Source organism: Vipera berus (genome assembly GCF_964194415.1).
Source record: "Vipera berus genome assembly, chromosome: 7".
Lineage (NCBI taxonomy): Eukaryota > Metazoa > Chordata > Lepidosauria > Squamata > Viperidae > Vipera > Vipera berus.
The window spans coordinates 57,972,432-57,997,428 of record NC_138209.1 but is presented as its reverse complement, the minus strand read 5'-3'; the positions used below and the strand labels follow the sequence as shown (position 1 = coordinate 57,997,428).

The following is a 24,997-nucleotide window of genomic DNA, read 5'->3' as shown; positions in this document are numbered from 1 at the left end:
CCTTATCTCAAAGGCCATCGAACAGGCTGTAGTCACACCGGACAGTTCATATATTTGTGTAAATTACTAACAAAGAATTAAGGGAGGCTGAGATGCATTTCTAACTCTTTAGTCTTCATCAGTCAGTCATACCCTTCTGAGATTCGAACCTGGGCTGATTGCATATTAGGCAGTATTTTACCTCTTTGAGCCACAGGATCTCTCTCGCTCTCTGTTAGTTTTTTGCAAGGGGAGATATGAGTCAATTGTTAACTATTTAGATTATTTAGATTTAGGTAGATTCAGCCCAGGTTCGAATCTCAGAAGGGTATGACTGACTGATGAAGACTAAAGAGTTAGAAATGCATCTCAGCCTCCCTTAATTCTTTGTTAGTAATTTACACAAATATATGAACTGTCCGGTGTGACTACAGCCTGTTCGATGGCCTTTGAGATAAGGCTGAAAACAGGAAATAAAGATTTGCCCCATGTTTGGGGCCTAGCAAGGTAATCTAAATAGTTAACAATTGACTCATATCTCCCCTTGCAAAAAACTAACAGAGAGCGAGAGAGATCCTGTGGCTCAAAGAGGTAAAATACTGCCTAATATGCAATCAGCCCAGGTTCGAATCTCAGAAGGGTATGACTGACTGATGAAGACTAAAGAGTTAGAAATGCATCTCAGCCTCCCTTAATTCTTTGTTAGTAATTTACACACACACACACACACACACACACACACACACATATATATATATATATATATATATATATATATATATATATATATATATATATATATATATATATATATATATATATATATATATATATATATATATATATATATATATATATATATAAAATAAATAAATAAAAATACTTGGAAATATTCTGTGAATATCTCTGCAAAAGATGTGATACATCTTTATAAGTTGAAAGACGAGGTATGTTTTAAATTAAATCATTTAACTAAATAGTTAAAATTATATTTAATAAGTTAATAATAAATAGAAATTTATAATAGAAATAAATAATACAAATATTTCCTGTAATTTATCTCTGCCACCTCAATGCTTATGTCACCCCATTCTGATTTCTTAGCAAACCAGGAAAGTTAAAAGCCAAATTATACAAACAGTTTTGCATCTCAAGTGTATTATGTTTTGTTTTGTTTTAATGTGAGCTACATGGGCTAAGAACGGCAGTGTGGATTTTCCCTCAGTAGGACAAAATGAATGTCCATTAAGAAAGGACAAACTTTTGCAAGATGGATTGATCTCTACAGCTTCTAAACATGCAAATTTAATAGATTTTTGTCCTTAAAAACTGCAGACCAGATTCATTCCTAATTTCACTATCTTGATCAGTCGACACATTGGCTTAACCTGTCCTTTTCAGTTGCTTTTGTATGTCACTCTAGTTGTACATCTTACTTGCTTATGATTATTTTCTATTTTTAAGAAAGATTACTGTAGAAAATAAAAGAATGGAGTAGGAATGAATGATTTTTCATCCTATAGACCTTTTGCTTGATTGTTTTAGCCCTAAATGAGTCTTTAAGTTAAAGATTTTTAATTTTTTTAACAAAATATAGAAATAGAGACTGACATTATAGTGACTTGCAAAATATTTCATATGTTTGAGCTTATGCTCACAGAAGACTCAAACTATCCAATGTATCCAATGTAAAGCATATGAATTATTAGAATAAAAAGTAAAGGGTCTAGAAGCAACTCTAGCCACTCTGAAATTCAGTGAACAAAGTGTGAATTCCCATCTTAAACAAGAAGACTACACCATAATTAAACACAATAGGGAGTAAACAGCTTCTAAAAAAATAACCGATACATCCCAATTGAACACAATAGGGAACAAACAGCTTCTGAAAAATGACCCTATATGAACCTAAAGAGGCAGACCGATGGAAACATGTCACTTTTAGAAGAAAACAGCAAGAAAACAGCTTGCCCTCAAAAGTTGTAGATGTTTTATCACTCGAGGTTTTTAAGAAGAGACTGGAGAGTCACATGTCTGAAATGGTGTAGCGTCTGCTGCTTGAGCAGAGGGCTAGACTAGAAGACCTCCATGATCCCTTCCAGCTCTATTCTGATTGATTGATTGATTGATTGATTTGCTAATCTGAGTAGCATAGCAATTGAATAATTTCAGATTTACGATAATTTTCTTTTTTCTTTTTTTTCAGGTTAGGGAATCAGTAATTAATCGTCTCCTGATCGCAAAGCACCATTTTGTTCTTTCTGACTTGGTCAATGAAGATGAAATCCCTACTATTGGGTAAGGAAGAGAATATAAGGCCAGCTCAAAGTTGTAATAACGTGTTTCAGATGTAACATGTTTTTGTCTTACTTAGAAGTATTTTAATTTAAATATTTTTCAAAAGTGCAGTTGGGGCCCTGAAAACCTTGCTTAATTTGTTTTAAAATGTAGCTGTGTCACTTTCTAAGCAAACTTATTTCTAGTTTTGTTTCAGTAACGTTTAATTGAATAACATTTGATCTATCTTTGGCTGGCATTTCCAGTTACATTTTTTGAAAACATGAAGATAATTGGAGGTTGATAGTGACAATGTGAAATAGGTTGTGTGGAAAAAATGTATTTCTACAATCATTCTGGACAAAGGCATCTGGAAGTAGCTGTGACAACACTACCATATAAGTGACATGAGGATGTGCATGATGTCACATACAGAACCCATGATATCAGCTATCTCTGGAAGTAAAAGAAGGGCTAGATGAGGAACTGAAGGAAGGTGGGCAGTTAACAACATTAAAGGCAGAAATGGAAACTCAGTGGAATACGAGACACATACCCGAAAGAGGGAGCTCTCATGCCGGAGTGAAACTGCCATAAAGAGATGTACCATTCTTTACTATCAAGTCCTACAAGGTAAAGCAGACTAAGAAATCAATGCCATGTAGGATAGGACTACTTTATTGTAAAGTTATAGCAACAGAATCTTGTATCTTTATGTGAAGCAAGAAGGAGCTTTTCTGAGACATACTTTCAAATTAGTTTTTTGGGAATGGACTCAAGCCCCATTTATCTTGATTTCTTAGTCTGATCTACCATGTAGGGCTGGCAGGAGCTTTAGTTAGAATTTTTGTCAGCACATTTCATTCCCTTAAAAACTTTTCTGTTCCCCCATTCGGTTCCAACCCCTGCTTTTGTTTTTTCTTTCTTTTCTTTCTAACCAAGTAATTCAAACCATACCTATCTGGAAGTGAATTCCACTAAATATAGTGGGATCTTTTATGCATATAGGACAGTTCTATATATTTTCTGTTACCATGCAGACATTTTTAATTCAGTTTCATCTCTCCTTTCCCTCCTTAGTGAGGTTTTTGGGTTGTCAATGCCATGAATTATGTGATACCTATATGTATATTTCAAGTTGTAATACAAATAATCAATTGTTTGCACTTCCACTGAACTTTATTTCACTCTTGGTTTTTCTTTTTGTTCTGCTCTGCCTTCTGTTTCTAAGTTCTGCTGGCCCAGGGTATGTCAACTTGCATTCTCACTTCTCTATAGATGGTTGGTTTTGAGATCCATATACAAACCAGTGTATTTTGTAGAATTATTATTGTTTAGAAATCATAATTATTATACAATGTTAGCATGATAAATTATAGCAACAGAACCTTTAAACTTTAGCTCTGGTTTTTTATTGGTAGCTTTTTGAGTGTTAGCCTCTTTACACTGGCCGAAGCAAAGCGACCCTTAAAACCAAGGCGAAAAGAGAGGAAGAAAGTAACAGCACAGAATCTCTCAGATGGTGATATAAAACTCTTGGTTAATGTTGTTAGAGCATTTGAACTTCCTGTTAGAAAGTGTGCTGGGAGGTAAGCAGCTTTTAATCAAGCTCTTAGCTATGTTCTTCTGTGGATAATATATTGGACATTGCTTTAGTCTATGTTTGCTGATCACAATCTTAGAAAGCAGTACTGGAATATTTATTTTTCCCCCAATTTTTAATTATTAGTACTTTATTGTTACATAGCCATGCATCTTGCCCTCCAAAGCTTTAAATGTGCCTATTGAAGCTGTTGAGAGCATAAAATAGGAAACTACTTGTTCCATTCCTCCAGGCATATAATTCAAAAGTCCCTGAAAAGGTCCCTCATGATGTGATGGTGAGTAGGAAAACAAGAAGAGCTGCAGCCAATGGGAGATTGCAGCTCAAAGCAGGAAAGAAGGCATGTTAAAATCTCAGAAGGCACCCTTCCTAGTTCCCTGGAAAATAAAGGCAAGGGTAGGGTGCAGGGGAATGTGCTTTCAGATTTGCAAGATTCTGTTCTTATAATAGAGGTTATAATACGTTATAATAGTTGTAATACCTCATATAGGTAGTTTTCAACTTTTCAACTGTTTGTTTAATGACCGTTCAAAGTTACAACAGCACTGAAAAAGGTGACTTTTTTTATACTTAGACTCCTTTTTATACTTATGACCATTGCAGCATCCCCATAGTCACATAATCAAAATTCAGATGCTTGACACTGACTCATATTTATGACAGTTGCTGTATCCTGGGTTTATATGAACACCTTTTGTGACCTTCTGGAAAGCCAAAAAGCGGGGGAAGCCAAATTCACTTAACAGCTGTGTTTGTCAAGGTTCTGACTAATGAACCCAACCAAGTAAACATCAACAGGATGATCCAATCTCTTTGTGCAAACTTTATTGAGTACATCATTTTGGCACAATTAAAAGCAAAACCAGTTTTGATTATTCCCATGCAAACTGCTATAATTAAAAATAGAATTCTCCCTCCCCTTATTAGTGCAGATCACATTGTCTAATCAAGTGTAAAAATTTTACTATGGGAAAGTATCTTTGTTTGTTGGCAGGTACCTGTTCAAACATCCTTGGTTCACACGGTTGGTTTTCTTGTTGTCTGGAGTTGGCATTCCACTTCCCCCCCTCCTTTTCAGTATTCATATTCAGTAATTGCCTAGGCCCACACTCCAATCTAAGTAGCCCAGCTCCAGGGGGTAGCCAGGCAGCCCAACCAAGGGCCCAGCAAACTAGAGGCAGCCCGACTACCACAGCCCTCTCCCTGCCTCCTTCCTGTCCCGCAGCCCTCCCCAGTGGAGACTTGCCCTAGGTGGGGGACTGGATCAGCGTTCCCTCCCCAGCAAAATCAGCAGCCTCCCCACCCTACCCTGGCTCCTGCTAGACTGATCTGGCAGAGGACAAAATCTCTACAGCAATCTGTCAGCTGTGAGAAATTGGTGGTGGCAAAATCTGAGGAGGGGAGAAACACAGCAGCATCAACAGATATGCTTGGAGCTAGAGAGCTCTGTTCTCTGAAGCTGAGTGATCGTCTGAGAGGAGCAGACCAGACAGCAGAGCTGAGCCAACTGGAAAGCTGCATGGCAGGCCTTACCAGAGCAGAGAGGAGCACCGAAAGACAGAAGGAAGCTGGCAGAGAAAATAACAAAAGGCCAGAGCAGCGAGTAACGGAAATGAAGGCAACATTTAAGCTTCAGGTCCCAATAGTAAGGGAGGGAAGACCCCAGTAAATAATAAAAATAAATACAGGACAGAAAACAAAAGCTAAATAAATAGGCAAATAATAAAAACAAGAGTGGAACATTAGAAATCAAGGAAGAATAGGACTAATAATAAGGTAGGGAGGAATTGGAGCTCAAAAACTTTTTAAAAATAGAGGGAAGAAAAGAATAAATAAAACTAACATAACAGTAAGGTTAAATAAATAACAAGGTAGAAAAATGAGCACAAACAGGCAGAATAAAGGATAAGGAAAAAAATAAGCACAATTAACTGGAACAGAAGGAAGAAACAAGACTAACAGGAAAGCACACCCACCAACCAAAAAAGAGGGATTTTCAAACAACAAAATCATGGAACAGGCGACTGATACTATTGTGTGCAATATATGTTCCATGTAAGTGCTTATGCCCAAAGAACACCGAAATTAAACATGCATGAGATGTAAACTAAGTGAACTACTAGAGGAAAAAGTAAATGACTTAGAGGTAACTGTAGCCAAACTCCAACCCACACAAGAAAACTATACCCAAACCGAATCAAATAATGAAGAAATAACTCGCAGAGGATTTAACCCTATGGATAAACCCTTGGAGGAGGACAAATGGAGGTATGTCACACACAGAAAGAAACACAATAACCAAAGAAAGAACCAGCAGACATCTAACAAACTTCTACTGCCCAATCTAACCCAACCAGAAGCAACCCCATTAAAATTGAGCAATCAATTTCTCCCCCTAGATGGAAATACACAGACCCACAACCTCTCCCTCAAAGAAAACATGCAGACATCTAGCAAAGAAACAACAGCAAACATCCCTAAAGAGTCACATCAACAAATACATATGAGGGAGACTTCTGGTTTGCTATGCAGCTGCTACGGACGGCTGAGAGACTTGCTCTCTCTCTCCCCTGTCCAGTTTTGCATCGCTGGGGGCCCCTGAAAAGGGCCAAAAGTCACCCCAAAGAGGTGACCAGCAAGGAGGGGTGCTTGCTGGATCGCAGGAAAGCTGCAACTCTCCTGTTAGACCTGGAGATCCCTCCAAACTGGCGGACAAAAGGACTGGCCATTATGGCTTGTCCCTAGGCTGGAAACAGCCAAAGGCTACTTTTAAAGCAGCACAGAAGAGACTGGGTGAGATCTACCTCTTTTACACTCTAATTATTTTCTGTACCTCCTTAAGCTGCTAAGCATTTTTCCCCCTGCAGTGAGGGAAGGGGGACTTTAGCCCTCCCTCCAGAAGAGCGGCGACTAACTACCCAGGGGTGTTTTAAACATTGAAAAAGTAACTGAATCCCAATTGGAACTTTATTTTTCAAAGTTTGTGGACTGAGATTTTTTTATTTTTCATTGTCTACTTCTGTTGAAAATCTGGGTTTTTTCTTATAAAAAAGAAGAAAAACTGAAAATATTAAAATAACTTTGGGACTCAAAGGGAAACTTTAAAAGGGGCCTGGCTGACTGCCCAGGGAAATAGATAAGATACATAACCTTGAGAATTTTGAAACAACAGCTGTGAAAGACTCTGTGTTCCCTATCTAGAAAAAAAACTTTTTCTGTCTTTTGGATTTTCTAAGTATAAAGCCTTTAGTCTAAAATACCAATATGGAAGAAGACCAGGAACAAAATTTCCTTATGGATGAAGATCAACAAATTCTCTCTATATTGAAAACACTAATTCAAACACTTACCAGAACCAATGAAATACTAAGAGGCTATTGGAAGGAACAAGAAGACAGCCCAGATATGAAAGCCCAAACTTTGACCACAATTAAAGAACCATCTCTACAAAATACAATAGAAAAAATGAAACATTTAAATACTATGACAGAAGAATCTACTATTCAACAAATATTAACTTTTGAAAATCCAGAAAAGACATCGACAACTTGGAAAAAGGAAAAGGTTTCCTGTAAAACTCAGAAGGAACTAGAGGATGTAGAAAAAGAACAGTTGGATGAGAAGATACACAATTCAGAACAACCACATCGATATGGAAGAATAAAGAGACGACCCACTAGATCTACAAGTCCTCTAAAAAAATGGCAACCAGATGGTTTTGCCAATATCAACTAATATACAGTTGCAAGAAAAAGTATGTGAACCCTTTGGGATTATGTGGAGTTTTGCATGAATTGGCCATAAAATGCGCTCTAAACGTCATGTAAGTCACAACAATAGAAAAACACAGTCTGCTTAAAATAATACTACACAAACATTGTCATGTTTTAATTGAACATAACATGTAAACATTCACAGTGCAGGGTGGAAAAAGTATGTGAACCCCTAGCCTAATGACTTCTCCAAGAGCTAATTGGAGCCAGGAGTGAGCCAACCTTGACTCCAATCAGTGTGATGATATTGGATGTGTTGCTGACAGCTGTCCTGCCCTTTAAAAACACACACCTGTTTTGGGTTTATTGGTCTCAAGAAGCACTGTCTGATGTGAACCATGCCTCGCAGAAAAGAGCTCTCAGAAGACCTACGATCAAGAATTGTTGACTTGCATGAAGCTGGAAAGGGTTACAAAAGTATCTCCAAAAGCCTTGATGTTCATGTGTCCATGGTAAGACAGACTGTCTACAAATGAAGAAAGTTTAGCACTGTTGCTACTCTCCCTAGGCGTGGTCGTCCTGTAAAATGACTGCAAGAGCACAGTGCATAATGCTTAATGAGGAAAAGAAGAATCCTAGAGTGTCAGCTAAAGACACCACAGAGGAAGCCATTGCTGTCCCAAAAAAATATTGCAGCACGTTTGAAGTTTGCAAAAGAGCACCTGGATGTTCCACAGCACTACTGGCAAAATATACTGTGGACAGATGAAACCAAAATTGAATTGTTTGGGAAAAACACACAACACTATGTGTGGAGAAAAAAAGGCACAGCACACCAACATCAAAACCTCATCCCCACTGTAAAACATGGCGGAGGGAGCATCATGGTTTGGGGCTGCTTTGCTGCCTCAGGGCCTGGACGGATTGTTGTCATTGATGGGAAAATGAATTCCAGAGTTTATCAGGACATTTTGCAGGAAAACATACGACCATCTGTCCACCAACTGAAGCTCCGCAGAGGATGGGTGATGCAACAGGACAATGACCCAAAGCATACAAGTAATTCAACAAAACAATGGCTTCAACAGAACAGAATAGGCCTTCTGGAGTGGCCCAGTCAGAGTCCTGACCTCAACCCGATTGAAATGCTGTGGCATGACCTTAAGAGAGCGATTCACACCAGACATCCCAAGAATATTGGTACACTGAAACAGTTTTGTGAAGAGGAGTGGTCCAAAATTACTCCAGATCGTTGTGCAAGTCTGATCTGCAACTACAGGAAACGTTTGGTTGAGGTTATTGCTGCCAATGGAGGGTCAACCAGTTATTAAGTCCAAAGGTTCACATACTTTTTCCACCCTTCACTGTGAATGTTTCCATCTTATGTTCAATTAAAACATGACAACAGCTAATGTTTGTGTAGTATTATTTTCAGCAGACTGTGTTTTTCTATTGTTGTGACTTACATGACGTTTAGAGCGCATTTTATGGCCAATTCATGCAAAACTCCACGTAATCCCAAAGGGTTCACATACTTTTTCTTGCAACTGTACATGATATTACAAGGAGATTGGTTCAATGACCCAAAAACAAGAACATGGAAGATGATTTGGCAAAGGAAAAAAGCCAGATTAAGACTCTAGAAGAATGGAGTTTCGACCATGTTATTGAAATCTAAAACAGAATGTACTTAAATAGATAAGAGGTGCATGTTGAATACAAGACATTGTTATGAACTGAGATAAAGAAAAAAATTTGGTCATTAAAATTTAGCAGTATAAATATTAATAGCTAATTTGAATATTGATTTGTGCATAAAGGTCATGTAAAGGTGAATAATGTAGATGAGCTAAAAACTTATTGATGAAATTAATAAACAGGTCTATATGGAACGTTAAAAACGAAAATTATTAGTTTAAGCAAGAGATAGCAGATAAAAAGAGGAAGCAAGAGGAAGTATTAAATACTGAAAGAAGAAATTTTGATTACTTCTTAAAAAAACTGAAAACTAGCAAAAAAGTAGGATATCATATTGTATCTTTAATTTGTTGACATAGAGGGTGAGAAGTTAAGTAGATGGGATGTGTATTTTGAATATTAGATTTTGTGAGGAATGGTGATAGATGAATTGGGAGTATATTAAAAATCTTGAGAATGTTAAATCAAATGTTAAATCTAAATGTTAGTGAAAATCAAAACTGAAAAATCTATTAGGTCATTGATTGTCTAAAAGATTGTATGTTAAATCAACTAGAATATGTGTAAACTAAAAACTATGGATATATGTAAGAAAGTTATTTTCTATGTGATTTATAGGATAAAACTTGTCTTTAAATTTACAAATAGACAGTATATATGAAGGGAAAAAAGAGAGGAAATGTTTATGGTAGAAATCTGAAAGCTGTACTAATGATATCTGTATGTAACTGAATTACTACTACTTAGCCACCATGTTGCTTTTCAAATAAGTGAATGTAATATTAGAAAATCAATAAAATTTGTAAAAACAAACAAACAAACACACATAAGACAAACAGAAAAGCACCCTAGACTGCACCACCCAAAAAAGGAAGGTGAGTATTGGTAATAGGAGATTCTATCCTCAAAGGAACAGAATCAGCCATCCTCCTTTACACTGGGACGAATGACACAACAAAGAAACTGAGTACAACATTGAGAGATTATAAGCAACTAGGCAATAAAGCTAAGGAGCTAGGAGCACAAGTAGTGTTCTCATCAATATTCCCAACGAAAGGCCAACCCCCACTGAGAGAAAAAAGAATTTTAGAAATAAACCATTGGCTTATTTTGCCAAGAATACTTTGGTTTCCTGGATCATGGACTGCATTTCCTATGTGAAGGACTCTTGGCAAGGGATGGACTGCACCTCATGAAAACGGGAAAATGGCCCAACTGATCAGGAGGGCTTTAAACTAAAATTGAGAGGGAAGGCTGACCAGTCTTTAGAATCTCTAGAACACAAAACCAGTCATGAATCTCAAGAAAACAAATCAAACATAAGGTTTGGAGTGATGAGGGGAAAAAAGAAAAACTCCAACAACAATCAGGAGATGCAGGAAACATACCCATGGACAGGCATAAAAGTACATGAGGATGGGTATGACATAGCTGGCATTACAGAAACCTGGTGGGATGAAACCCATGAGTGGAATGGACTGATGGATACAAATTGTTCAAAAGAAACAGGCCTACAAAAAGAGGAGGGGGAGTTGCATTATATGTAAGAGAACACTACATATCTATAGAAATGCACGTGATCAAAGATAAAATCTCTCCAGAATGTATATGGGTCAATATAAAAGAGAAAAAAGTGACATTGTCATAGGTGTATATTACAGGCCACCCCACCAACCAGAAGAAATAGGAAAAGCTTTTTGCCAACCAGTTAACAAATGTATGTAGGACACATACCACAGTAGTAATGGGAGATTTCAATTATCCATATATCAACTGGGAGTCAAACTCTGCAGCGAGTGGGAGATCAAACAGATTCTTAATCAACCTAGCTGACAACTTTATCATCCAAAAGGTAGAGGAGGGAACTAGAAGTAAAGCAATTCTGGACCTAATTCTTACTAATTGAGAAGAAGTGATAGAGGGAGTTGAAAAGAGCCTTGGTGGAGCAGTGGGCTAATGCCTCCTTAAGTAACACCAGCTGCCTGCAATTAGTGCAGGTTCGCATCCCACCAGGCTCAAGGTTGACTCAGCCTTCCATCCTTCCGAGGTAGGTAAAATGAGGACCCAGATTGTTGGGGGCAATTAAGCTGACTTTGTAATAATGCCGCTTGGGGTGTGTGTGTGAAAGCCCTAATAAGCAGGCATATACATAGAATGAAGGCTACTGCTAAGCTTGTAAGCCGCCCTGAGTCTTCGGAGAAGGGCGGAATATAAATGGAATTAAAAAAAAAAGTTGCCAGAACCTTGGGTGAAAGTGACCATGTCATGCTGAAATTCAATATAATGCAACACAAGCAATAGAAAATAATCCAACCAGAGTCTTAAACTTCAAAAGAGCTGATTTTAACAAACTCAGAGAGAACCTAGGAAAGATTTCTTGGATGAAAATCCTAAAGGGGAAAACAACACAAGAAGCATGGGAAACTGAAAACTATGATCATAAAAGCCCAGTCCAGCACAATACCACTGAAAAAGAAAAACAAGAAATCCAAGAAGAAACCAGCATGGCTGCACAAAGCTCTCTCTGACAAACTGAAAGACAAAAAGGACAAGTACAAAAAATGGAAAGAGGGAGATATAACTAAGGCTGATTTTCAGCAGACAGCCAGAACATGCAAAGATAAAGTCAGGAAACCAAAGGCTCAGAATGAACAAAGACTTGCAACAGAAATCAAGGACAATAAAAAAAGTTTATTTTAACAGATTAATAACAAGAAAAATTGTCAAGGAAACTGTAGGTCCACTAAAGAGAGAAAATGGCAAGGAAGTAACAGGTAATAGGGAGAAAGCAGAGCTGCTTAACTTATTCTTTGCATCAGTCTTCACACAAAAAGAAATTATAGCTCAACATACCAAAAAAAACTACTGCAAAAGACAAACTACAAACAGAAATTAAAATAAACAAGAAAATGGTAAGAGAACACCTATCTGACCTTGACAAATATAAATCACCAGGACCTGACAGATTACATCCCATAGTTCTGAAGGAGCTGGCAGATGTTTATCTCAGAACCATTGCACCATATCTTTCAAAACTCCTGGAGTACGAGGGAGGTACCTGATGATTGGAAAAGGGCTGGCGTGGTTCCTGTCTTCAAGAAAGGGGAAAAAACAGACCCAGGAAACTACAGACCAATCAGTCTAACATCAATACCTGGGAAAATCCTGGAAAAGATAATAAAAAAACAGATCTGTGAACAACTAGAAGCAAAGAAAGTTATAACCAGTAACCAGCATGGGTTTGTCAATAATAGATCATGCCAAACCAATCTTATTTCATTATTTGATAAAATGACTAAATTAGTAGACCAGCAAAACACTGTGGGCATAGTATATTTAAAATTCAGTAAGGCATTTGACAAAGTAGATCACAACCTGCTACTTAGTAAGCTAGAAAAAGGTGGGATAGACAACACCACCATCAGATGGATCTGTAGCTGGTTGACAAACTGTACTCAGCAAGTAGTCTGCAATGGTACTACATCACATGGAGAGAAGTAAGCAGTGGGGTACCAGAAGGATCCATCTTAGGACACGTACTCTTCAATATCTTCATTAATGACTTAGTTGAGGGAATAGAAGGGGAACTCATCAAATTTGCAGATGACACTAAACTGGCAGGAATAGCCTACACCCCAGAAGACAAGCTCAGGATCCAAAAAGAACTCGACAAACTTGAACAAAGGGCCTTATCCAACAAAATGAATTTTAATGTGGAAAAAAGCAAAGTTTTACATTTAGGCAGGAAAAATCAAAGGTCCAAGTACAGATTAGGTGAGATCTGGCTCAAAAACAGTAACTTTGAGAGGGATCTTGGAGTCCTCGTGGACAATCACTTGACTATGAGCCAACAGTATGCAGCAGCAGCCAAAAAAGCTAATGCAATCCTCGGTTGTATAAACAGAGGCATAGAATCAACATCACGAGAAGTATTAGTTGTTGTTGTTAGTTTCAAAGTCATGTCTGACCCATCACGACCCCATGGACAATGTTCCTCCAGGCCTTCCTGTCCTCTACCATCTTCTAGAGTCCATTTAGGCTCACACCTACTGCTTCAGTGACTCCATCCAGCCACCTCATTCTCTGTCATCCCCTTCTTCTCTTGCCCTCACCTTTCCCAGCATTACACTCTTCTCCAGTGAGTCCTTCCTTCTCATTAGGTAGCCAAAGTATTTGAGTTTCAACTTCAGGATCTGACCTTCTAAAGAGCAGTCAGGGTTGATCTCCTCTAGGACTGACCGGTTTGATTGCCTTGTAGTTCAAGGGACTCGCAGGAGTCTTCTCCAGCACCATAGTTCAAAAGCTTCAATTCTTTGATGCTCAGCCTTTCTTATGGTCCAACTTTCACAGCCATACATTGCAACTGGGAAGACCATAGCTGTGACTATACACATTTTTGTTGGCAGGGTGATGTCTCTGCTTTTTAGTGTGCTGTCTAGATTTGCCATGGCTTTCCTCTCCAGCAGCAAGAGTCTTTTAATTTCTTGGCTGCAGTCCCAGTCTGCAGTGATGTTGGAGCCCAGGAAAATAAAATCTGTCACTACCTCCATTTCTTCCCTATCTATTTGCCAGGAATTGAGAGGGCCGGATGCCATGATCTTGGTTTTCTTAATGTTTAGTTTCAACCCAACTTTTCCACTCTCCTTCTTCATTCACAACAAGAGGCTCTTTAGTTCCTCTTCACTTTCTGCCATTAGAGTGGTATCATCTGCATATTTTAGGTTGTTGATATTTCTCCCGGCAATCTTAATTCCAACTTGATTCATCTAGCCCTGCCTGTCTCATGATGTGCTCTGCATATAAGTTAAACAGGCAGGGTGACAACAGCCTTGCCGGACTCCTTTCCCAATTTTGAACCAGTCAGTGGTTCCATGTCCAGTTCTCACTGTTGCTTCTTGACCCGCATATAGGTTTCTCAAGAGACAAATAAGTTGGTCTGGTACTCCCATCTCTTTAAGAACTTGCCACAGTTTTATAGATGGCATCTGGATCCCAAGAAGTTGTCCAACATGTATCCTAATCTGCAGTCTAAGTGTTGGAGGTGTGGTAGCTTAGAAGCTACCTATTTCCACATGTGGTGGACTTGTAGAAACATAAAAGCCTTCTGGATTAAAATTTGGTGGAACATTCAAAAGATTTTTAAGAGGAAGATAAAGTTTTCCCCGCAATTGTTCTTACTGGGTATTGTTGTAAATTGTGATGTCAAAGAGACTAATCTGATGTTGAATATGATAACGGCAGCACGGTTACTGGTGGGACAATATTGGAAGAAGGACAATCTGCCCACGGTAGAAGAATGGGTGTTTAAAGTTTCTAATCTTGCAGAAATGTCCAAGATTTCTGCTTATTTAAAGGATCACTCACAGGAGAGATATATTTCAGTTTGGAGGAGATGGATAAATTATATTGAAAACAAATATGGGACCAAAAAGTTCCATTTAGCTTATGAGTAGAATTTAGTGGGATATTGTTATTGTTTGTAGTTATGTTAAGAGAGAGTTAAAGCGCAGTACGAATTTGGTTGATTGTATATTGTGTAAATTTTTATTTAGAATATGATTGTTGTAACTATAGTCCTGTATTTAGCTCTGGGAAGTGGGGGGGGGAAGTGGGGGGGATGGGGTGGGAGGGATTTGGGGATATATTGTAAAATTTTGTAAAACTCTTTAATAATAAAAAAAGAACTTGCCACAGTTTGTTGTGATCCACACAATCAAATGCTTTAGCGTAGTCAATGAAGCAGAAATAGATGTTTTTCTGGAACTCCCTAGCTTTCTACATGATCCAGCGTATGTTGGCAATTTGTTCTCTAGTTCCTCTGCCTCTTTGAAATCCAGCCTGTACTTCTGGTAGTTCTCGATGCACATACTGCTGGAGTCTAGCTTGTAGGATTTTAAGCATAACTTTACTAGCATGTGAAATGAGTGCAATGGTGCGATAGTTTGAACATTCTTTGGCACTGCTTTTCTTTGGAATTGGAATGTAAACTGATCTTTTCCAATCCTGTGGCCACTGTTGAGTTTTCCAAATTTGCTGGCAAATTGAGTGTAGCACTTTTACTGCATTGTCTTTTAAGATTTTGAATAGCTCAGCTGGAATACTGTCACCTCCACTAGCTTTGTTGTTGCTGAGCTTTTCTAAGGCCCACTTCACTTCACATTCTAGGATGTCTGGCTCAAGGTCAGGGACCACTTCATCGTGGTTATCAGGGACATTAAGCTCGTTCTTGTATAGTTCTTTTGTGTAATTTTGCTACCTCTTCTTAATCTCTTCTGCCTCTGTTAGGTCCCTGCCATTTTGGTCCTTTATCATGCCCATCTCTTGAAGAGATCTTTAGTGCTCCCTATTCTATTGTTTTCTTCTATTTCTTTGCATTGTTCATTTAAGAAGGCATTCTTATCTCTTCTAGCTATTCTCTGGAATTCTGTATTCAATTGGGTGTATCTTTCTTTTTCTCCCTTGCCTTTCGCTTCCCTCCTGTCCTCAGCTATTTGCAAAGCTTCCTCAGACAGCCATTTTGCTTTCTTGCATTTCTTTTTCTTTGGGATGGTTTTAGTTGCTACTTCTTGTACAATGTTGCAAACCTCTGTCCATAGTTGTTCAGGCACTCTGTCTATCAGATCTAATTCCTTAAATTTGTCACCTCTACTGTATATTTGTCAGGGATATGATTTAGTTCATACCTGAGTGGCCTAGTGCTTTTCCCTACTTTCTTCAGTTTAAGCCTAAATTTTGCAACGAGAAGCTCATGGTCTGAGCCACAGTCTGCTCCTGATCTTGTTTTTACTGACTGTATAGAGCTTCTCCATCTTTTGCTGCAGAGCACATCTGATTTCTGTGTTGACCATCTGGCGATGTCCATGTGTAGAGCCGTCTCTTGGGTTGTTGAAAAAGAGTGTTTGCTATGACCATTGTATTCTCTTGACAAAATTCTATCAGCCTGTGCCCTGCTTCATTTTGTACTCCAAGGCCAAACTTGCCTGTTATTCTGGTTATCTTTTGGCTTCCTACTTTAGCATTCCAATCCTCCATGATGATAAGGACATCCATCATTTTTTGGTGTTAGTTCTATAAGGTGCTGTAGGGCTTCATAGAACCGGTCAATTTCATCCTCTTCAGCACCGGTGGTTGGGGCATAGACTTGGACTACTGTGATATTGAATGGTTTGCCTTGGATTTGAACTGAGATCATTCTGTCATTTTGGGGATTGTATCCCAGTATTGCTTTTGCTACTCTTTTATTGACTGTGAAGGCTACTCCATTTCTTCTGAGGGATTCTTGCCCACAGTAGTATACCTGATGGTCATCTGAATTAAATTCACCCATTCCTGTCCATTTTAGTTTGCTGATTCCTAAGATGTTGATGTTCAGTCTTGTCATCTCTTGTTTGACCACGTCCAGCTTTCCTTGATTCATGGATCTTACATTCCAGGTTCCTATGGAGAAAAAATCTTTCCTTTCACCACCAGATACATCCACAGCTGAGCGTCCTTTCGGCTTTGGCCCAGTCGCTTCATTCTTTCTGGCACTACTAGTACTAGCCCTCTGCTCTTCCCCAGTAGCATATTGGACACCTTCCAACCTGAGGGGCTCATTTTCCAGCATCATATCTTTTTTTCCTTTTGATACTATCCATGGGGTTTTCATGGCAAACATACTGGAGTGGGTTTCATGGCAAACATACTGGAGTGGGTTTCCTTCTCCAGTGGATCACGTTTTGTCAGAACTCTCTGCTATTACCTGTCCATCTTGGGTGGCCCTGCACAGCATAGCTCATAGGTTCATTGAATTATGCAAGCCCCTTCACCATGACAAGGCAGTAATCCATGAAGGGGGAAGTATTAGTACCGCTTTATAAAACCCTAGTAAGACCACACCTGGAATACTGCATTAAATTTGGGTCACCATACTACAAAAAAGATGTTGAGACCTTGGAAAAAGTTCAGAGAAGAGCAACTAAAATGATCAAAGGTCTGGAGACTAAAACATATGAAGAATGGCTGCAGGACTTGGGTTTGGCTAGTCTAAAGAAAAGAGGAAACAGGAGCGACATGGTAGCAGTATTCCAGTATTTAAGGGTCTGCCACAAAGAAGAGTGCTTCAAACTATCCTCCAAAGCACCAGAGGGCAAGACAAGAAAGAATGGTTGGAAATCGATCAAAGAGAGAAGCAACCTGGAATTAAGGAAAAACTTCCTAACAGGGAGGACAATTGACCAGTGGAAGTGTTTGCTTTCAGAAATCGTGGGCACTGTATAGCCACTTGTCTGAAATTGTATAGGTTCTCCTGCTTGAGCAGGGGGCTGGACTAGAAGACCTCCAAGGTTCCTTCCAGCTCTATTCTATTCCTTCCCTCCCTCCCCAGATTGCATTGGCAAGCTAAGAAGCTGTAATGGCAGCAATATTATGCACACAGTTCAAGCTTGACAGTGTTACTAAGTTAACAACTGTAGTGATTCACTTAATAACTGTGGCAAGACAGGTCATAAAATGGGGCAAAACCCACTTAACAGATGTCTTGCTTAGCAACAGAAATTTTGGGCTTAATTGTGGTCATCAGTTGAAGACTACCTGTAACAGAAGTAGTTTTAATAATCATGGTTTTCATTTCTCATCTGGACTACCTCAAAAGCATGGCATCCAGCTTGCAAGTCTGAAAGCACATCTCTCCCTTCCCCCACTGTCTTGTACTTTCCACAAAACTAGGGATGGTCCTCTCCAAGATATTGCCTTGACTTTGGCTTTTCTTCCTGTATCCCAAGGACATTTTCACCAACCATCATATGTGAACCTCTTAGGATTTTTCAAAACCTATTCTACATAGAATAAAAAATCTTTTATTATCTTTCTGATGATTATTAGATCAGCAGATGCTATAGATTATCATCAATATTTGGGATAATTAGCAGTTGAACACCCCGTTTTACAGACAAAAAAGAGCAAATTTTGTAAAATAAGGGGAATGGGGGGGCCACAGGAGGTAATGTTTTCCAGTTATGGTTCCAACCTGGTAGAATACCTTTCTCTTTTGTTCCAGGACCTACTGAGATAAGATAGAGCAGGGGTGTTAAACTGGCGGCCCACAGGCTGGATGTATCACATGCAGGCCACACCCACCCCGGCTCCACAAAGGCAAAAAATGTCACGATACGTCATGATACATCACGTGACGCAATCGGGTTTGACACCCGTGACATAGAACATCTCTGAAGAGTATTTAGTTTTAACAGTTGGTTCTTGCCATCTTTAATTTATTTCACTTGAAATGCTTACATGGCATCGTTAATATTATTTTAATTCCATTATTATTTTTATTTTTCATTGTCACTGCTATTACAACTTATCTTTGTATTGTGATAACTTTAGTGAGTTGTTGGTTTTTTAATTGATTCACATTTACTACATTTTAACTGTTACAGAGATCAGCAGTATAGTATATAAGTAGCATAACTAATATCTCTGTACAGGGGAAGTAAACCTATACTGGTTCATGCCGAACCAAATTGTTTTGGGGGTTGGGTGGGTGGAGTGTATATGTGCAAATTGAAAAAATAGCAAAAGAAAGGGAAGGGAAATAATTTATTTGTATTATTGCTGTGCAAATGTCACCATCACTTTTGCAAAATTTGTATTTAAAATTTTTTTCTTTTATTTTTTAAAAAATCCTATTGGTAGCTTATTGACATTTTCATAATTTTTTGTAAAGCAAACTTCAGCAGCCGTGTAAATCATCATGGGCTTTCAATGAGATGTTTGTTGCTTCTGCGACTCCACACAGCCCCAACCACAGTATGGACTGGACATTTAGCCAGGTACCTTACAGTGCCATGAACCTGGAGTGGATGAATGGATAAATAGTTGAATAATAGCAATATCCATATTCTTTTTTTTATGTGTAGGGATCACCATTTCACTATCCTTGAGCTGTTCATTCTGTGAAATTGATAAATATAGCTGCTAATAGTCAAAAAAAGATTTAATGCTTATAGTGGCAGTATATTATTCTTCTGTGCTGTAGGTAACCATCAGTATAGAATATTCATAATTAAATTATTATATTGCCTGCCCGACTCCAGTTGTTTCATCTGGAGAAACAACCCAGATTCCCGAGGGTTTCATTCCTCTCCTTCCACCCCCTTTCTTAGCTGCTTGTAAGATAAGAGGAAATGTCTAGTGAGAAAGCAATTGGATATATTGTGATGGATAGCAGGCAAGCAGAATAAACAAAAAGTTACTTTTAAGGAAAAGAAGTGAAAGCAATAAAGCCTCATGGTTGTTCCCTCTTCTCCTTGGGAATGGCAGAATCCAGGGGTGGTGGTGATGAGATTTGGGTTTTGTACTGAAGAGATAGTTAGAAATGAAATATAAATGGATTCTGACAAGAACTTGATTGAAAAAAGTGTTGTTTCTGGTTTTTTTCTTTCTAGCTTGTTAAATAATATCAGTTTACATACAGTGCTCCATATATTGATCAGAAAGTAAACTTAGGTCTCCCCATGCTGAGTAATGTGCAAGTAAAATATCTGATGGTTTTGATTTATTTTAACATCTGCCTAGCACTGAAATCATAACAGTATCTTTGTTGGGTCAATCAAGAAAACCAAGAAAAAGCCAATTCCCACTGCCTATATTTGATAAAAAGCACACCGATTGTTGGACTGAATTGTTGGACTAAACAGAATGCATTTATTATATTCTTACACAGTTTTTATTGTGTACTTTTCATTCTTAGGGAAAACTAAATTCTCAATAGTGATGTAGTCTTTTTGGTAAATTTTGAATTGGAAAGCTTTCAAAGACTTCCAGGGGACTTCCCTTTGTAAATGATGATATTTATATTGATATTTTATATTGATATATTAGCCTATTCATCTTGTTATTCATAGTCTACATTATTTGATTTGTGAGAAAATGTATTTTATGAACTTTGAACACTAAATGGAAATAATTTTTTAAAAATATTTGGTGTTCTGATAAATTTTATTAATGTTAACTGTTAGAAGCACAGAATGTTAGAAACAAGTATTGAATAAGTAATGAAACAATAAAATATTATACTATTTTTAAACAGCCAAATTTACATGAAGTACAAAATTTTGACCCTGGAAAAAATTTACATAGTGTCCTGTATGGCTGTAAAAGTAACCATTTGTACATTTATTTTAATGTATGTTTACAATATACTGGAGGTATCTAAAGTTTCTATTTTCAATTGGAAAATGTAGTTTGATGTATCAGAGTTTTGCATCTCATCTAACATATCAAAGCTTTGAGTTCTGTTTAATTGTAGGTTTCAGTTCGGCCTTTTGTAGAGGTTTCTTTCCAGCGAACAGTTTGTCGGACGACCACCGCAGAAGGGTCCAACCCAAACTGGAGTGAAGAGCTGGAACTTCCATTTAGGTGTGAATGGATCTCACAAAGCCTTCTTTCCATTGGAGAAGAACTGTATTGGGTGGGAAAAAAAGGCCAGGGGATTGGACCAATCCTGGACGATGACATCTTCTTCTTCTTCTTCTTCTTCTTCTTCTTCTTCTTCTTCTTCTTCTTCTTCTTCTTCTTCTTCTTCTTCTTCTTCTTCTTCTTCTTCTTCTTCTTCTTCTTCTTCTTCTTCCTTCCTCCTTCCTCCTTCTTTCTTCTTTCTTCTTCTCCTCTTCTCCTCCTCCTCCTCCTCCCCCTTTCCCCTCCAGTTTTGACCTCTGTAAAAGATCACAAAGGAATTAAGTTTGAAAACATGGCTGGAGAGTAGGCAAAGCTTCATCCTACTGCAGATCTTGATTCTACTATCACTTACCCTTTCCAGCTTTTGGCATTTTTTTATCATTCCCTTATTGAATGAGATAGCTTCTGTTGGCATCTGAATGAAAGATTCAGATTTTGATTGGGGTGGGAGTCAAACCTCCGAACTCTCTAATACTCTACTAACCCTTCTAATAGAACAGGATAATACAATTTTGTATTGTGATGAAATCATTATAAAAATTGAGCTAGTCTTGGAGAATAGGGAAGAAGGAAAGAGAAAACAAGCATTTGCCATGCTGATTGCATCGCAAATTATATTTGTACTGTATCTCTGTTTTTAAATATTGTTACAGAGCTCCTAACAATGACTATAGCATTTCCAGTCTGCAGTCAGTGAAGGATGACATTTTCATTAACATCTTTGATGAAGTACTGCATGATATCTTAGAGGTGAGCAAATAATCTGAAAAATTCTCTTGACCCTGTCTGTTGAGAAATCAAAATGAAAAGTGCTGGAACATGGGATTAGATATACTCACCAAAGGGAGCCCCAAGTACAGAATAATGAGATCTAAAAAGCAAAGTGTTCTTTGCAGGATATCCAGGCTGGATATTCTGAAGGTCAGTAGTTTGAACATTCAAGTACTTTCTGTGAGGGGAAGAGGAAGGGAAGGATTAAAATAAAGAAGCACTTTTAGAGTTTTACTTTTTATAGTGCTGGTAACTGTGGGTGCATCATTGGAAACATATTGGAACTATTTTCACCAGTGAAGTCAGGAATCTTTGCTCTGATTTTATGTTTTTGGATAGGATAGGATAGGATAGGACAGGACAGAATAGAATAGAATAGCCTTATTTGGCCAAGTGTGATTGGCGCCCCCCCCCCAGCATGCCCAGGAGGCAGTGAGTGTGCAGGGCCTGGTAGTAGCCACAGCCCTTCAGCTGCCCATTGTCCAGCACACCCCGGGGTCCCTCAGCCTATAAACTACAGGTGGGTTGAAATGCTGCGGCAGCTGGGTCGGCCCTCCAAGTGGCAGGCAGAAGCCGAGGCACAGGAGAGGAGACATGTGATCTGGCCTGCTAGACATGGAGGGTGCCTGCCCACCCAGCTGTGGCGGGTGCAGGCAAACAAAGATGGATGGGGGGTCCAACCACCACAGCCACCGGGCTGGCCCTTCAAGCAGCAGGTGGAGGCAGAAGTATGGGGGAGGGACGCGATTCAGCCCGCCGGTCGTGCTGAGCAACTGCTCATCCCATCCTGGTCGTGGCAGGTGCAGGCAAGCAAAGACGGACGGTGGGCTATGGCGAGGCAGCCCAGCTGGTCACCATCAGTGCCACACTGCAGCCCCTCCCTGCTTGGCCCCCACTGTACAACTTCATCCTCCAGCTCTGCCACACATGCAGGATGAACCTCCCGCCCGCCGCCATACCCCTTACGGTCCCAGCAAACAGGAAAGGTGGGGACCCCCCAGTCTCCAAGAGGCAGCTAGGACTCCCCTCCCTGCTGTGCCTGACCCCAGCCCTGGAGCTGCCCCATGTGCGGCCAGGCTCCCCCAGGAAGCGGTGCCAGGCCATGGGTCTCGGCACCTCAGGTGTCAACGCTGCTAACATCGAATGTTATTGCTTGACAAGAGATGAAGGAGTAGCTATTTCATATGTTAAACTTGTGTATTGCTTTAAGACTTGTGTATTGTTTTAGTTTAAAAAGGTGGGGAGAGGGAAGAGTAGGAATGCAATTTCAAGGCCACTTGACTCTCTAAGGAAGATAAGATTTGGCAGTTCTTCTAACGGAAGGGAAACTGATTCTTTAAATTAATTGGAGAATATGTTTAATGACAGAATTAGAAAGGTGGAGAATTGTGTTTAATATATTGTGCAAGGGGCGGAGATTTCAGATTCCAGCTTCCTTCGAGCAAGCATTAGGCTAATAAAGGACTTTTAAGGTAAACAATGCCTCAGAGTCACTTGAAAAGCCCATCTCTGCTGCCATCCAGATCTGTCTTGGGCAGTGCCACCCCATCCAGAATCAAAGATGACAATGTCCCAGATACTGGAGCCCCGTATATCCAAAGCCATTCAGTCTTTGGAAGCCTATTTTCCCCCATCCAGGCCCCCACAGCCTCCAGGCACTGCAAGAGGGTGGCCACAGCATCACTTGGGTCACCAAGAGTGGAAATATATAGTTAGGTGAACCAGTGCAAGACTGTGCCATCCAGCCCCAGCTCCTGCAGCTGACCTTAAAGGATGCCATGATCAATGGTATCAAAAGCCACAGAGAGGTCAAGGAGAGCAAGGATATTTGGACTACCCCCATCCCGCTCTTGCCAGATATCATCGATAGACATGACCAATACTATTTTTGTCCCATAACGGACATGAATCCTGACTAAAAGGGGTCCAGATAATCTGTTTCATCCAGGACCTTCTGCAGCTGCCAGGCCACCACACAAAAATTGTCCAGGCAGGTGAGGTTCAGTGATGGTTTTTTTAAGGAGGAGGTGAACTTAAAAGCATCAGAAATTCTCTTCCTCTAGTGATGTATTAATCAGTGCCTGGACCCACCTGCTAGTCACCATGCTGGAGGATTTCTTCATCCAGGAAGGACAAGGATATATCTGACAGGTGGTGGTACTGACAGCATCAAGGGTCCTGTCCACTTCATCAGGGCCAACAGGATCAAACCATTCCCAGATAACAGGGCAAGTAATCTCCACGAGCATCTCACATGGACTATCTCTATGCATGGGATCCAACTGGGAATGGATCTGTGACTTTGTCCATCAGGTGCTGAATATACTCCTCTGCCCAGCCCTGCAAAAGATTACTCCAGCCCCCCGACCCAGCAGGGAGGCTGGTATACCAGCAACAATCCTATCTGATTCATTGTACCCAACTACAGAAACATGGTCTCACAACCAGAGGTTTGTAGAGCAAGACCCCTGAAAGCCAAGAGAGATTCTTTGATAACCACTGCTTCCCCCCCACCTCCCCTGTCCTGGGGTCTTGGCTGCTGCCAAAACTGAAACCCAGCTGGACATGTGTTTCTTCCATTTGCGAATAATCACAACAACTGTTGTCACCTCCTCACCAAGCTGTTTGGTGATAATCTTGTAGCCCATTCCAGCCTTGTGTAGGTCTACAATCTTGTCCCTGACATCCTTGGACAGTTCTTTGGTCTTGGCCATAGTGGAGAGTTTGGAATCTGATTGATTGATTGATTGCTTCTGAGAACAGGTGTTTTTATAGAGGTAACGAGATGAGATTAGGAGCACTCCCTTTAAGAGAGTGCTCCTAATCTCAACTTGTTACCTCTATAAAAGACACCTGAGAGCCAGAAATCTTGCTGATTGATAGGGGATCAAATACCTAATTTCACTCATTAACATGCAAATCAATTTCTAACTTATTTGAAATGCATTTTTCTGGATTCTTTTTGTTGTTATTCTGTTTCTCACTGTTAAAATAAACCTACCATTCAAATTATAGATTGATAATTTCTTTATCAGTGGGCAAACGTACAAAATCAGCAGGGGATCAAATAATTTTTCCCCTCACTGTATCTTCTAGAGGAAATCCCCCCCCCCCGCTTTCTGGAATCAGCCAGGACTCAATAATGCATGCCAGGTTGGTTTGTTGTTGTTGTTGTTGTTAGTTGCGAAGTCGTGTCCGACCCATTGCGACCCTATGGACAATGTTCCTCCAGGCCTTTCTGTCCTCTACCATCTTCTGGAGTCCATTTAAGCTCACGCCTACTGCTTCAGTGACTCCATCCAGCCACCTCATTCTCTGTCGTCCCCTTCTTCTATTGCCCTCAATCTTTCCCAGCATTAGGCTCTTCTCCAGTGAAGATTTATTATTAACCAACCTGGAATTCAGCAGCAGCAGCAGCTGAAACCCAAGGCCTTAGGGGGGAGGGGGCATGGTATGCTGTCCAAGGACTGGAGATGAGCTCAGTGGAGCACATCACTGATACTACACATTGGGGGCA

General features: G+C 39.6%; 1 protein-coding gene and 1 long non-coding RNA gene across 3 annotated transcripts in view; one reads left to right on the top strand and one right to left on the bottom strand.

Moving 5' to 3' along the window:
- CC2D2A (coiled-coil and C2 domain containing 2A) overlaps window positions 1-24,997 on the top strand; it is a 258,232-nt gene that overhangs the window by 183,801 nt on the left and 49,434 nt on the right. For both annotated transcript variants that reach the window (XM_081332397.1, XM_081332396.1), the window contains exons 20-24: window positions 2,186-2,277; window positions 3,678-3,845; window positions 18,977-19,082; window positions 20,561-20,670; window positions 21,363-21,459. In XM_081332397.1, the coding sequence (XP_081188523.1) occupies window positions 2,186-2,277; window positions 3,678-3,845; window positions 18,977-19,082; window positions 20,561-20,670; window positions 21,363-21,459 (573 nt within the window). The remainder of the gene's footprint in view (window positions 1-2,185; window positions 2,278-3,677; window positions 3,846-18,976; window positions 19,083-20,560; window positions 20,671-21,362; window positions 21,460-24,997) is intronic.
- LOC308670732 lies at window positions 20,885-23,737 on the bottom strand. The gene is made up of 3 exons (XR_014027072.1): window positions 23,572-23,737; window positions 21,549-21,658; window positions 20,885-20,966 (listed from the first exon to the last, which is right to left on the bottom strand). It is a non-coding gene; the product is annotated as an uncharacterized lncRNA (long non-coding RNA).